The 14,983-nt window shown below is 52.0% G+C and overlaps 1 protein-coding gene across 14 annotated transcripts in view; it reads left to right on the forward strand.

Moving 5' to 3' along the window:
• The window catches only part of KDM2B (lysine demethylase 2B), a 160,972-nt gene that overhangs the window by 110,086 nt on the left and 35,903 nt on the right, over positions 1–14,983 (forward strand). For all 14 annotated transcript variants that reach the window (XR_011385264.1, XM_017349528.3, XM_070066159.1 and 11 more), the window contains one exon: positions 5,256–5,342. Coding sequence is in view for 13 of the 14 variants with exons in the window: in XM_017349528.3 (XP_017205017.1) it covers positions 5,256–5,342 (87 nt within the window). In the remaining variant the exon portion in view is untranslated. The remainder of the gene's footprint in view (positions 1–5,255; positions 5,343–14,983) is intronic.

Here is a 14,983-nt window from a genome sequence, read left to right on the forward strand (position 1 = left end):
GGAATGAAATGACAGGAAATCTTGCGACAGTTCAGAAGAAAGCTCAAGGCCAAGTCGAGTGGGTGCTACCTTCAATCACATGCAGAGAGGCTTTTGTGACCCAGTGGCCTGTGGGCAAACCAACCTACAGTGCATTTGGTTCACAGTGGTGTTTTTTAAATTTTATTTTTTGACAGGCAGAGTGGACAGTGAGAGAGAGAGACAGAAAGGTCTTCCTTTGCCGTTGGTTCACCCTCCAATGGCCACCGTGGCCGGCGCACCGCGCTGATCCGAAGGCAGGAGCCAGGTGCTTCTGGTCTCCCATGGGGTGCAGGGCCCAAGGACTTGGGCCATCCTCCACTGCACTCCCTGGCCACAGCAGAGGGCTGGCCTGCAAGAGGGGCAACCGGGACAGAATCTGGTGCCCCGATCGGGACTAGAACCTGGTGTGCTGGCGCCACAAGGCGGAGGATTAGCCTAGTGAGCCACGGCGCCGGCCTCAGAGTGGTTTTTAAAGAAAGAGTTTCACTTGGTTACAGCCTTTAAAAATGTAGATATTTCAATTTAAAATCTTGATCTTGGGTTGCTTCAGAGAAATCAGAACTGGTAGGAACTTTCTCGCCCCTGGGAGGAGAGTAGCTTGGAACTGAGTGGTATTTGCTATCTTTTTTTTTTTTTTTTTAAGATTTATTTATTTATTTGAAAGTCATAGTTACATAGAGAAGGAAAGGCAGAAAGAGAGAGAGGTCTTCCATCCACTGGTTCACTCCCCAAATGGCTCTAACAGCTGGAGCTGTGTCTATCCAAAGCCAGGAGCCAGAAGCTTCTTCCAGGTCTCCCATGCTGGTGCAGGGATCCAAGGACTTGGGCCATCTTCCACTGCTTTCCCAGGCCACAGCAGAGAGCTGGATTGGAAGTGGAGCAGCCGGGACTCGAACTGGCACTCATATGGGATGCCGGCACTGCAAGCGGCAGCTTTACCCACTGTGCCACAGTGCTGGCCCCCATTTGCTATCTTTAGGCAGGGCTTGTGGTGTCCAGTTTTGCCACAGGCCCTGCCACTCGCTGCTGCCCTAGTCTTTCACATCCTTCACTTCACTGCGTGCTCTTGGAGGCACTGAGTGTGTCAGCCTAGGGATGACGATCGGACTAAAGGGACAGGAAGTCTGGGGAGTGGTGATTCCTCCTCGAAACACGTGGCGTCCATCAGTGACAGGGGCTTCAAAGGTTCTGGCTGAACATGGAGCATCTTTCTGGAAAGTTCTCTCTCTCTTACTGACCTTTCAATAGAAAAAAAATCACCGATACAATGGGATGCGGTAGAGGGTATGAAAGTCAAGGGCATTGTTAGGGGAAAGCACTAAAAGACATCCCGATTTCCTGCATGCTTGGGCTCCTGTGGGCACATGTGCCTCCTCTGTGACTGGGGAAGGTCTGAGACATGCTTTCTGTGAAATTGGTGGCTGAGTTAGATCTCCATGGCTTGCAAGGTCAATCCAGGTCTCGTATGTGCATGGCAGGGACCTAGGTATGGCTGCCTTCCAGGGTGCACCTTAGCAGGAGGGGGGATCAGAAGTGGAGGAGCAGAGACACAGACCAGGCCTTCCACTATGGGATGCGGGTGTCCAGGTGGTGACTTAACTGCTCTGGCAAACAGCCACCCCAGCTAACCCCTCATTCTGCATATCCCCAGCCCCTGGCACCCACCATCTATGAATGTGACTGCCGGAGGCACTGCATAGAATTGGGCTCGTGCGGTGTGCGTCTGGCTTGTATCACTTAGCGTAACTTCTTCAAGATTCTTCCACATCGTGGTCTATGTCAGGATTTCCTTTCTTGGGGTAAAAGCAGCATTCCAGTGTGTGGACCATTCACCCCTTGGAGGCCCCGGGGTTGCTTCTGTCCTGGGGCTGTTGTGAGCGATCCCCTTACGGATGCGCACCTCCCATCATTTTAAAGACAAGCTGCGTGGTACTGTGATCAACAGGCCCAGGTTTCGGAGTTTGGAGTTGGCTTGATACAGACTCAGCCTGGCCCTCAGCCTGGCCCTCACCTCTTAGTACCTGCCTGGACCTGGCTGGTTCCCTTGATCAGTGCTGTGGAAACGACAGCGGCCCCTGTCGCAGGGTGGTGAAGGGGCTCGAATACTAGAGTGGACGTGAAGTGTCTGCCGCAGCGCGCTGCACAGGGCCAGCACAGTTGGCACTTCAGAGTGTCAGGCTCAACCTACCGCAGAATGAGAATATTTGGGCAAAATAAACTGCCTCTGCAGAGACTTTTGTCTTGTCCTCCCCTTCACAGTGCAGTATGACAGTTGTCTGTGCACGTAATCCAGAGGTGATTTAAAGCAGACAGGAAGATGTAAGGGGGTGCTGTGCAAACTCTACACCCTTTTGTGCTGGGACCTTGAGTGTCCACAGAAGTTGTCTGTGGGAGGTCCCGGAACTGAGGGACAGCCGTGTTTCCTCTTTAGGGTTGTATTTTTTTTTTAATTTATTGTATTTACTTGAAAGGCAGAGTTACAGAGAGAGAGGGAAAGACAGAGAGAGAGAGAAAGATCTTCCATCTGCTGGTTCACTCCCCAAACAGTTTCAACAACCTGGGCTGAGTCAGGCAGAAGCCAAGAGCCCAGAGCTTCTTCCAGATCTCCCATGTGGGTGCAAGGGCCCAAGCACTTGGGCCATTTTCTGCTGCTTTTCCAGGCTATTAGCTGGGAGCTGGATTGGAAATAGAGTAACTGGGACTCGAACCAGCGTCCATATGGGATGCCAGCATTGTAGGCAGCAGCTTAAATGGTTACAACACAATGCCAGCCCCTAAGGTTGTATTTGTTTATTTCAGGGTGGAAAGACAGACAGGGCTCTCCTCTGCTTGTCCGCTCCCCAAATGCCCACAACAGCTGAGACTGAGGCTGGGCCAGGCTGGAACCAGGAGCCAAGGACTCCACCCCAGGTCTCTGCCACCCCTGTGGGAGACCTCCATACTTGAGCCGTCACCTGCTGCCTGCCAGGGTGCACAGTAACAGGACTGGAATCAGGAGTGGAACCAGGACCCAGACACAGTCCCTCTAACAGGGGATGCAAGTGTGCCAACAGGCTCGTTTAACCGCTGTGCCAGAGGCCTGGCCCTGTATTCCTGTTAAAATATGCAGCATATAAGTTAAAAAAAAAATGGCAGCTTTAGCATTCTGTTTTGCTTTATTGTGGCTGCTATGAATGTCTGGCATTTTTTTGCAAAGTATTTTATTAATAGACTTTGTTTTGGAGCAGTTTCAAACTTGTAGAAAAATTCAGCAGGTGGCACAGAGTTCCTATTCACATCCCTCATACCTGGTGTTCCCCTATTATTATTAACAGGTTTTGTTAGCAAAGTAGACTTTTTTTTAAATTTTATTTTATTTATTTGAAAGGCAGAGTTACAGAGAGACGGAGAGAGAGGTCTTCCATCCGCTAGTTTGCTCCCCAGGTGGCCGCAATGGCCGGACCTGTCTCCATCTAAAGCCAGGAGCCAGGAGCTTCTTCCAGGTCTCCCACACGGGTACAGGGGCCTGAGGACTTGGGCCATCTTCTGCTGCTTTCCCAGGCTATAGCAGAGAGCTGGATCAGAAGTGGAGCAGCCGGGACTTGAACCGGAGCCCATATGGGATGCCAGCACTGCAGGTGGCAGCTTTACCTGCTATGCCACAGTGCAGGTCCTGCAAACTAGATTTGTTACAGTTAATGAGCCAGTACTGACACAAAAGTGAAGATTACCCTTAAAACCCACAGCGTATTCCGGCTTCCTCGGTTTTTACCTAGTATCCTTCGTCTGTCCTGGGACCCCACCCAGCACACGTCACATGTGTGCACACGTCACGTGTGCTTCTCCTGTTTCTCAAGGCCTCCTGGCAGTGACGGCTGATTTCCGTTACCTTTTCAGTTTCAGGGAGTCCTGGTCAGGGATTTGATAGAGTGTCCCTCGTCGGGGTTTGTGCATTGCTATTACTTGTGTGATTTTACTTTCTGGACGCTTACCACGGGTTAGTTATGGTGGAGGCTTCAGGGATGGGGCATTTGTCAATCACTTAATGCTGCCTAGGTGCCGGGGTCAGGATTTGGACCTTAACCGTGGGGGCTGTTGGCTGCCTCTTGGGAGCAGTGGAAGGAGTTGGTTCTTCCGGCTGGTTAGAGGTGATGGTCACAGCTCGAAGAATCAGGCAACAGATAGATGGTCCCCTGGGCAGCAGGACAGCAGGTGGAGTCAGTCAGAAGGGAAAGGAGTCACCTGGGTGAGGGGGTTGGGGAGAATGAGGTCGGAGATGCCTCCGAAGAAATGTTTTTCTAACGTCCAGAAATTCATGGTCAAGGGTTGGAGGAGACCTGTGATGGGTTACACACAGTTTTTAATAGAATGCCATGGATGTAGCCAAGAAAACCCATGTTTGGGGTGACCTTGGCTAGGACGTCTAGTGCCAAAAGAACCTGGGTGTAGGTACTGCTGGTCATGGGCCAGAGGCAGGCTCAGGGCTCTGCCCCTTCCTAGTTGGGCGCAGGATCCACGTCCCTTGCACCTTTCTGAGCCTTGGCTGTCTCACCTGTAAGTTCCAGGCAGTTTAGTGGTGTCTGACAGCTGGGTGAGGTTCTAAAGTCAGCCAGCTCCATCCAAGGCCAGAATTTGGAGAGTCAGAATTACCCTTCACGAACCTTCGAACCACTCACAAAGGAGCAGGAACACCACGTGCCTTGTAGGAGACCAGCGCCCAGCTGGGCAGGCGGCCGGTGCAGCCCATTTTCCTGCAACATTTGGCCAGGTGATGCTGTCCGTGGTGAAATCAGACCAAATGTCTGCTGATGTCCAGGGCTCACCTTGAAGGCACAATCACACATCAGGGTCAGAATACACATTGCCGGTAGGCTGGAGGAAGGACAGGGCCAGGGCTCTGTGCAGGTGTCGAGACCTGCAAGGCCGCTTTTGTGATTTGTTTGCGTCTCTGAGTGCCCAGTTGGACGTGTGTACCTTAGAGGGACTGTGGCACGCAAGTCTGTGATGCTGGACGAGTACTGGGTGTCCTCGGTGTGACCGCTGGGTGATACGTGGGTTGGAGAGGGGGATGCTGGGTGCGATGCAGGGGCCCCTAAAGACTTGGTTTCTACTGGCTGTGTGGCTGTGTGGGTGGTGGGGCACAGGCATCAACTTTGCGGAGTATCTGTGTTGTGCTGGCTTAGGTGCGACCGCCAGCCCCCTCTGAAGTCCTCCCCCTCCACCTGGGCTAACGTGGCTCCTTTGTTTGGCCACAGAATGTCCTGAAGGAGCACGCGGATGACGACCCCAGTCTGGCCATCACTGGAGTCCCCGTGGTCACTTGGCCAAAGAAGACTCCGAAGGTAAGAGGCAGCCTGCCTGTGGCTGGAGGCCGCTTCCCCCGCCTTTCACACCTCCTGTAGGATGGGTGGGTGTTGGCAGCTGGTCTTGTTGGGGGGGCTCCTGGGACAGGGAACCCCAGTTAGGAATGATTTTCTCAATTTGGTCATTGCAAAGTTTTGATTTTGAGAGGGAATTGTTTTGCTTAGTTGTGGAACCTGCCAGCAGTGCCCCCTGGTGGTCACACAGAAAATTGTGGAGGAAGTGATGCCTTGCCGGTTCCCTGTGGTCAGGTGGATTGCCTGCCTCTACTCTTACTTCTTTTTCTTTCTTCCTTTTCTTTTTCTTTTTTTTTTACATTTTTAGTTTTTAGCCATTTCTTTGAAAGACAGAGAGACAAAGATATCTGCCGTCCTCTGATTTACTCCCCAAATGCCCACAACAGCTGGGACTGGGTCCGGCCAAAGCCAGGAACTGAGAACTCCATCCAGGTCTCCCACCTGGGTGGCAGGGACACAACCACTTGGGCCATCACGGCTGCCCCCCAGGATGCACATGAGGAAGCCAGAAATTGGGGAACAGAGTTGAGCCTGGACCGCAGGCACTCCCATGCCAATATGGGCGTCCCAAGCTACAGCTTAAATGCTAGGCCAGACACCCACCCTGCTTCCTTCCTTTCCCTCCTGCTTCCTGTGGCTGTTTACCCCTCTGTCTTCGTCCGTTTTCTGTTGCTGTAACCAACTACTTGAGGTTGAGTGCTTTAGGAAGAAATTTCTGATGGTTCCAGAGGCCAGCAAATGCAAAGGGCTGCACCCAGTGGGGACCTTGCTGTGGGGTCCTGAGGTGGGGAGGGGGCTCCTGAGACACCCGCACTGGCTTTTCTAACAGGCCCACTCTCCCCCCATAACCCACCGACCCATGGTCCTCTTACCTCTCTAAGGTCCTGCCTCAAAACCATCAACACAGGACTTTGGGGATCAAGTTTTTGGCACTGGAATTCTGGGGTCAGACATACAAACCCTAGCACTCTCTGTTTCAGGCACAGGTATCACTCATGTGTTTAGAGTGTATATGAAGAGTTGTGCGACCATTGCCACCATGTTCTGAAACACTCTCCCACTCCCAAAGAGAAATCTCAGTAGTCAGTGTCCCCTGTTAATCATCCCCTCCCTGCTACCCCAGGGAACCACCAGTCTTCTTTCTGTCCTCATGGCTTTGCCTGAAGTGGAATCACGTGCTATTTTGTCCTTTTGTATCTAACTTACTTAGCGTGTTGTTTTGGCTTGGTTTTTAAAGTTTTTAAAATTTATGCACAAGGTAGAGTAAGGGGGTGGGGGACAGATCTTCCATTCGCTGTTTTATTCCCCAAATGCCCACAGCAGCCAGAGCTGGGCCAGGCTGAAGCCAGGAGCCAGGACCTCCATCCAGGTTTCCATGGCTGGGACTCAAGTGCTGGCCATCACCTGCTGCCTTCCAGGGTGCATCAGCAGGAAGCTGGACTGGAAGCAGAGTAGCTGGGACTGAAACCAGGCACTGAGAGACGGGAACTGGTGTCGCAGCTGGCAGGCCAATCCCTGTGCCGAGCGCCTGCTCCAGTGTGATGTTTTTAAGCTCCATCCCGGCTGTCCCATGCTTCATTCTTGCCTGTGGCTGAGTAATGTTCCGCCCCATACCGAAAGGCAGCTGGGTTGTTCCCACATGAGTCATTTTAAATCTCTCATGGATCGATCTGAGAGAGAGGCCTCCCATCTGCTGGTCACTCCCCATGTGTCCACAGCAGCTGGGACTGGGCTGAGCTGTGGATGGGAGCTGGGAGCTCAATCCAGGCCTCCCATGTGGGTGGGAGGAGCCCCGGCACCTCAGCATCTCACTGCTGCTCCGCGTCAGCCTGAAGCCGGAGCCGCGGATGCAGCCCGGGCACTCTGCTGGGGGACACGGACACCTCAGCCGCGAAGCCGCACACCTGCTCCACACATAAGTCAGCATTCACGGCAGCCCGGAGGTGGAGGCAGCTCAGACATCCACCTACAGACACATTCACGCTCAGGTCTTCTTGTGAAGCAAGTGGTTTACTTGAAAGGCAAAGAGACGGAAAAAGAACGTCCAATGCTGCGTCACTCCCCAAATGCCTGCAGGGGCTGGGTCCCTGAAGCCAGGAGCCTGGAACTCCATGGACGGCAGGCACCCAAGGTCTTGAGCCATCCCTTGCTGCCCCCGCGGTGCCGGGGGGAAGCAGAGTGGGAACTCCGGCCCAGGCGCCCTGGAGTGGGACGTGGACATCCCAAGCGGTGTCTCAGCTGCGCTGGCAGATGCCCGCCCCTTTGTGAAAGTGCATTTTTCTGTCTTTGGTGTTCAGACTAGGCAGGGGATTGCTGACGGCTGCACCGGTTCCCATCCCCACGGCGCTGCGCCACGTCCCCGCCAGTGCCGATCATCCGTCTTTTTTATTATAGGTGTGCCAAGTGCAGTCTTTTTCTTTTCAATTTAGTTATGTTTTCTAAAATGCATTTGAAGTACTACATTAATTTTCTAGAGCTGCCTTAGCAGGGTACTTAAACAAGTGCCTCAAACAGCAGAGATTGATTTCCCCACCGTTGGGGAAGCCGGAAGTCCGAGATCAGGGTGTAGACCGGGTTGGTTTCTTCTAAGACCTCTGTCTTGGGCTTATGTGAGAAGCCTCCAGAAAAGTCCAGGGGGTGGGGTGCGTATTGCAAAGAAACATGTATGGTGGTCCAGTTGTTTCTGCACCCAAATAAATTCACCTACATCCCAACGAGGCTGGGTTGTGGACAGCGTCCTATCCATGGTCCAGGAAACCGCGGGCTCAGAGCGGCACGCCGGTCTGCCCTGGGTCACACAGCTTGCAGCCGGGAAGGCGGCTGCCCCCAGATCTGCCTGTCTCTATCAGTAACCCGGAGAGATGTGGCAGCAGGCAGGGGGAGGGGAGGCCTGTGCTGTGTCTATGCATTTCCTGACTGGTGGGGTTAAAAAGTTAACAGAAAAGGAAGAGGTAGCAACGGCTGACTGCCTGGGCCGCCCGAGTCTCCCTGTTCCCAGGTTCACAGTCGGCTTCCTCCCAATTGGATGCAGGTTGGGTTGAAAGATCAAGGGCGCTCACTGAGGCTGTCAGGGTGCGCGGTCTGGAGCGGGATTTGGTTACTTAGCAAGTAATTAATGCTAAATGATGATTAGCAAGAAAGGCTTTGATCTTCCACCTTGCCTCCAGGAGAACAAAGCCCGTCTCTGGAACTGATTAGGCGCTGTGAGGTCACTTCTGATGCGCTGTCCGTCAAACGCAAGATGCTACCGGGTCTCCATCCGCCAGTGGTCACCCGATTGGCTGTTTCCACGAGTGCTGCTGGATTTGTTTTGATCTGTCTACACTCTGGCTGCTTCCTTTTATGACCAGGTTGGCAGGATTTGGGGGGCCTATCTGTGACCTTAGAAGCAAGGCGAGGGAACCGAGCTTACTTAAGGGCCGGTCTCTGACCGTGGCATTATTAGCGAGCAGAAGGTCAGCTTCCTCTCTTAGTGAGCTGACCTTCTGCTCACCAGACGCTGCCGCTGGCCAGCTTGCCAGATCCTCCCCGAAGGAGGCAGCTCAGGAGGGGGACTGTGCCCCGGCTGCCCCGGCGTCAAGCCTGCCGATGCCTCTGCTTCTGAATCCGTCCTCTCTGTGACCAGACAGGTACTTGACTCTCAGTTCTTGGCATTTGTTCTCGAGTGTCGGAGCAGAGAGGCAGGATGAGTGCAGAGGGTGGGGGCAGCCCCCTTCAGAGGGCCACAGAACACACGTGCCCAGTGTCCCCGTCGCCCCTCACTCTGCCGATGGTCAGCCTGGGGCCCCGCCTGAGTGACTCGCAGCCTGTCCCTGGCACAGGCGCACTGTTCAGTGAGAGGGGCGCCAGTGCTTCCTGTCTCAGACTCTGCCAGCCCCCAGTGATTAAGCTGGTGCTGTGAGGTTGAGGAGGAGGAGCCTGGTGAGGGTGACCGTGGCTTCCCCTTACTGTCACCCGCTCGGGCCGCCCTTCCCCAGGGAGGCAGTGTGGTCTAGTCTGGGTTGGGGGGGGGGGAGGGCGGGGCCCATCAGCTTCTCCTGGGGCACTTGTTAGAAAAATACAACTTCCTGGCCTCTGCCCCAGGCACCAAGATTCAGTAGGTTAGGGAAGCTGCACTTTCTAAAAGCTTCCGGGTCATTGTCATGCATGACCAGGAAGTGCTTTGGGGTCAGCGGGTTGAATGCTGGCTGTGTCACTGACTAGCTTTGGGGTCTTAGGCTTAGCTCGGTAGGAGGGGCTGCTAGTGCCTTCTTGCGTGTGGTAGGCCGCCAGTCAATGGAGTTGGTAGAATTTCTCAGACTTAAGGTTTGTGAGCAAATGATGACCCGAATCTGCCCACCCAGAAGGCTGGTGATGCTGTGGATAGAAATCGGAGTCATGGCCGGCACCGCGGCTCACTTGGCTAATCCTCTGCCTGTGGTGCCGGCACCCCGGATTCTAGTCCCAGTTGCTCCTCTTCCAGTCCAGCTCTCTGCCGTGTGGCCCGGGAAGGCAGTGGAGGATGGCCCAGTGCTTGGGCCCTGCACCCACATGGGAGACCAGGAGGAAGCACCTGGCTCCTGGCTTCGGATTGGCGCAGTGTGCCAGCTGGATTGCACCGGCCATAGCGGCCACTTGGGGGGTGAACCAACAGAAAAAGGAAGACCTTTCTTTCTGTCTCTCTCTCTCTCTCTCTCTCACTGTCTAACTCTGCCTGTCAAAAAAGAAAAAAGAAAAAAAGAAAAAAGAAAGAAATCGGAGTCACAGGATGGGCAGCAGGGAGTGGGGAGGGGCTGAATGGCTCAGATGCATTTCCTGCTCCTGAATTACGATTTGCCTGTGCAGAGCCCAGGGCCTGAGTGGCTTCATTTCCTTGAAATAGCTGTGGCTGCATGAGCGCGGTGCTGGCTTTTGAGGCTGCTTCTCAGGTGTGGTTGTGCCAGTGACCCTGATCTGATTGGTGTCAGACAGCTTCCTGCAGTGTCACACTATACCCGTGGACATGCACGATCCTCTGTGCCAATCAAAAACGGAGATGTATTAATAATGACAGGAAAAGCTCCTCTCTCATCCCCTGCTCACTCCCCTACACCAGAGAAGAAGCCTTCGGCCTTCCAGAGGGAGGGTGTCAAAGGTCAAGGGTGCGGAGACTCCAGTTCTTCCAAGCCCCCAGGAGGGCAGCTGCAGTGAGGAGGCCCTGGAGCCGCAGCCCAGGGGCCTTCACGAGTGTGGCCGAGTCTCCTGTGGCATGGGCAGGTTCTTGGGAGTACAAGAAGACCCACCAAAGATGGGCCTTGCTCCAAGCAGAGTATTTTCTGACCTCAGCACCAGAGAATTCAGCAAGAGCTGCCCTGGGACCCCGGTCTTGGACTGCTTTACCCTGGGCTCTAATTCCAAATCAGTCAGTGAGTGAACTGAACCAAAGGTGCTTCAAAAAGTTCACGGGAAATAGAAGATAAGTTTAGGGGTCAGTGTTGTGGCCCAGAGGGTTAAGCCTCCTGGGACACCAGCATCACATACAGCAGTGCCAGTTCAAGCCCCTGCTGCTCCACTTCCCATCTAACTCCCTGTTAATGCACCTGGGAAAGCAGCGGAAGATGGCCCACGCACCCATGTGTGAGACCCAGGTTTCTGGATCCTGGCTCCTGGATTTGGCTTGGCCTAGCGTGGGCCATTGCAGCCTTTTGGGGGAGTCAATCAGCAGATGGAAGAGTTCTCTGTGTGTCTCTGTCACTTTGCTTTCAAATGGATAAGTGAAACTTTACCTTTTAAAATAGAGAAGTTAATTTTGAAAACACATGCCATTTAAAAACTCTACATGAGGACCAGCGCCATGGCTCACTTGGTTGATCCTCCGCCTGCGGCACCGGCATCCCATATGGGCGCCGGGTTCTAGTCCCGGTTGCTCCTCTTCCAGTCCAGTTCTCTGCTGTGGCCCGGGAGGGCAGTGGAGGATGGCCCAGGCCCTTGGGCCCTGCACCCTCATGGGAGACCAGGAGAAGCACCTGGCTCCTGGCTTCGGGTCGGCATAGCTCTGGCCATAGCGGCCATTTGGGGAGTGAACCAACGGAAGGAAGACCTTTCTCTCTGTCTCTTTCTCACTGTCTATGACTCTACCTGTTAAATAAATTAAAGAAAAAAAAACCTCTGCATGAATTTCAAAACGTTTTTGCTTCAGAATTAACTCACTTTTTAATTCCGATTTTCCATGATCGGTTTGAAGTACCTTCACCTTACCTTGTCCTTGCTGGAGGGCATGATGGTTAGGATCCCATCAAACCCCTCATTACCTCCTGGTAGTGAACTGGGAAGCCAGAGGGTAGAAGTTTCTAGATTCACAGTGTGCATGAGAGCCAGGCAGGGCAGGGGAGTAGCTTCAGCATTGCTTTTGGAGGTCATTTTTGGTTGAGCACAAGAGCAGCATGGTGAGGCCGAACAAGCAACACTTGCACCTTCCTGCTGCGCCCTGTCGTCTTCATGGTCAGTTCAGTGACACACTTCTCAGGTGCTTGTACTTTGGGAGGGGGTGATTTTGCTGTGTGTAGCAGCCCCCTGCGTGTTGTGCTAACGTGCTGCATAGTATTCCTGGCCATGAGTTCCGTGGCAAAGAATCCATAACAAACACAGGTGGCACATCCCCAATCCAAAATCCCAAAATTCGTTATGCTCCGACCATCAGGGAGCCAGGCTGCGCCGAGGTCTCCATAGCTTTGCCGGCCTCGCCGTGGCTCTCCCCAGTTCTCTTCTCCCTCCTGCGCCTCCCCTCTGGCCCAGCTTCTGGAAGATGAGGTTGCATCTGACCAGTGTCATCTCTGTTCTCCTTCACCTGCCCCCTAAAATGCTTCTGAGTCCTCCCTGGTGACTGCCTCCCTCCCTCCCTCCCCCTTTGTGGCCTTGCCCCAGCCAGCTGCCGAGAGTACTAATTGGGAGAAGGCTGTGGACAATTCTTTGATCTTCCCTCAACCCTTCTGCCCCTCAGATTGAGGCTCCCACTTTGTCCCGCTGGACTGAGAAAGATCTTACCCAGAGTTCTTCAGCCACTGTTTCTATCATTTTAGAATGACTTTAAGACGGCATTCAGCGGAAATAACCTGTAATTAAAGCCTGAAGCCAAGGATTTCTTTTTCAGGCTGACAACCTGCCCCGCTGTCTGTGTTAATAATTCTGAAGACAAATTCCTGGAAAGCAACTGGGCTGTGGAGGGCCCTTGCCTTTGGTGGGGTAATTAGCAAGCCAGGCGGGCGCCCTCTGTCATGGCTGGCCGTCATCACGGTTTTATTTCTGCAGCAATGGCGAATTCTCTAGACTTTTCTTGTCATCAAGTGCCATCGTCTTATTTCCCATTTGAAAGAAGGGATCATTGACACTGTAATAAGTTGGCATGTTCTTTTCTTTTCCTTTTTTTGTTTTTTTAAATTTTCCCTCTTTCTGTAATTTGGCTTTGTTAGGAAGGGAGATGTGTGCATTCAACCAAATGATGTCAGATAATCCATCCTTCAAATTCAGGCGGTCTCAAGAAAAAGGGTGAGATTGTTTGAAGATGGGTGAAATATTGTTTAATTTTGCTTCATGTGCCAAAGTTGGGGAGGATAAGTGCATTTTATGGGATGAGTGGAGCTTTAATTATACTCAGAGGAGGTAGGTGTGGCCTAGTGGTTAAGTCACTACTTGGCACGCCCACATCTCCTAACGGAGTCCCTGGTCCTCTGCTTCCCATCCAGCTTCCTGTTATGCACACCCTGGGGGGAACAGGTGATGACACAAGTACTTGGTGGTACAAGGGTGCACCCACATGGGAGACCTGGATTGAGTTTCAGACTCTTGACTTCTGCCTGGCCCAGCCCCAGCTGTGTTAGGGAGTGCACCAGTGGATGGAAGATCTTTCTCCATATGTCTCTCTGCCTTTTAAATAAAATGGAAATTAATAAATAAATATGTAAAAACAAGAGGATGGCATTGTGTCACAAGCAGGTTAAGCTGCTTCTTGTGACATGGGCATCCCATATCGCAGTGCCAGTTCAAGTCCTGGTTGTTCCGCTTCCAATTTAGCCTCCTGCTAATGCACCTGGGAGAACAGTGGAAGGTGGCCTAATGTGGGAGACGATGGAGTTTCAGGCCTGGCCCAGTCCTGGGTGTTGTGGCCATTTGGGGAGTGAACCAGTAGATGGAAAATCTCTCTGTCTCTGTTGTTTTTTCAAAGAAATAAATTCTTAAAAAAAAAAAAAAAAACTCAAGAAAGTAGGTGAGAAGTGAAAGCTACAGCAAAATCTGCTCTGAGTAGACCACCCCCCCACCACACGACCCCCCATGTCGCTCACTACACAGCAAAGCTCCTAGAAGGGTTTGGAGATCATCTCACTCACAGGAAGAAAAAGGTGTTTTTTTAACATTTAGATTCCATTTTCATTGTCAAATTTTGTTTTATATCTTTGTCAACCCATTGGTTAGGAATGTTTTACTACTATAGTTTTAATGATCATTTTTAAAATTTACTGTAAAAGGGTAAAAAAAAGAGATTATTTTTATGAGTCAAGATCACAGGATGGATGTGGAAAGGAGGCCTGAGTGCTGTTTCTTATATTTTAAAATTATTACCTATTTTTATCACACTTTTAAAAGCTGTGTTAAAATGCACATAGCATAAAATGGAGTGTTTAAGAATGTTTAGGTAAGTGATTCAGTAATGACGTTTGGTGCGTTCCCGCGTTTCCAGAACTTTGTGTCCTCCCCAGGCGATTCCTGTTGAACACTAACTCCTCACCGTCTCCCCACCTCAGCCCTTGTCTCTGGAGTCTGGCCGCTGGGCCCTCCTCTGAGTGGAGTCCCGCAGTCTGTCCTCGGCGACTGGCTTGTTCATCAGGGTAATGCCTTCAAGGCTCAGCCCTGTTGCACGAGTCAGGATTTCCTTGTTAAAGCTGGGTAACCTTCTGTTGTTTGGATAGACCACATTTTTATCCTTTCATCTCTCAGTAGACAGTGGGTTTCTTCTACCATAAGCATTTTTATGAGTCCCTGCTTTCAGTTTGTTTTAAAAAGAGTATATCGGGGGCTGGCGCTGTGGCATGGCAGCTAAAGCCACTGCCTGCAGTGCCGTCATCCTATATGGGCGCCAGTTTGAGTCCCAGGTGCTCCGCTTCCAATCCAGCTCTCTGCTATGGCCTGGGGAAGCAGTAGAAGATGGTCCAAATCCTCGGGCCCCTGCACCCACGTGTGAGACCTGGATGAAGCTCCTGGCTCCTGGCTTCGGATAAGCCCAGCTCCAGCCATTGTGGTCATTTGGGGAATGAACCAGCAGATGGAAGACCTTTCTCTCTCTGCTTCTGCTTCTCTGTAACTCTGCCTTTCAAATAAATAAATAAATCTTGAAAAAAAAAAAAAGTGTATGTCTAGGAGCTGGCAATGTGGTGTAGCAGGTAAAGCTGCCGCCTGCAATACTGGCATCCCATATTTTAAAAAAGTGCACACTCAGAGATGGACTTGCTAGGTCATAAGGTAATTCAGTGTTCAGTGTTTTTAGGAGCTATCAAACCATTTTCCGTAGGGTCTGTACTGTTTTCAAAAATGTTTTATTTATTTATTTTCATTTTATTTGAAAGAGAGACAGATCTTCTGTTTGCTGTTTTTTA

This window comes from Oryctolagus cuniculus, chromosome 21 (assembly GCF_964237555.1).
Source record: "Oryctolagus cuniculus chromosome 21, mOryCun1.1, whole genome shotgun sequence".
In the NCBI taxonomy this organism is placed as follows: Eukaryota; Metazoa; Chordata; class Mammalia; order Lagomorpha; family Leporidae; genus Oryctolagus; species Oryctolagus cuniculus.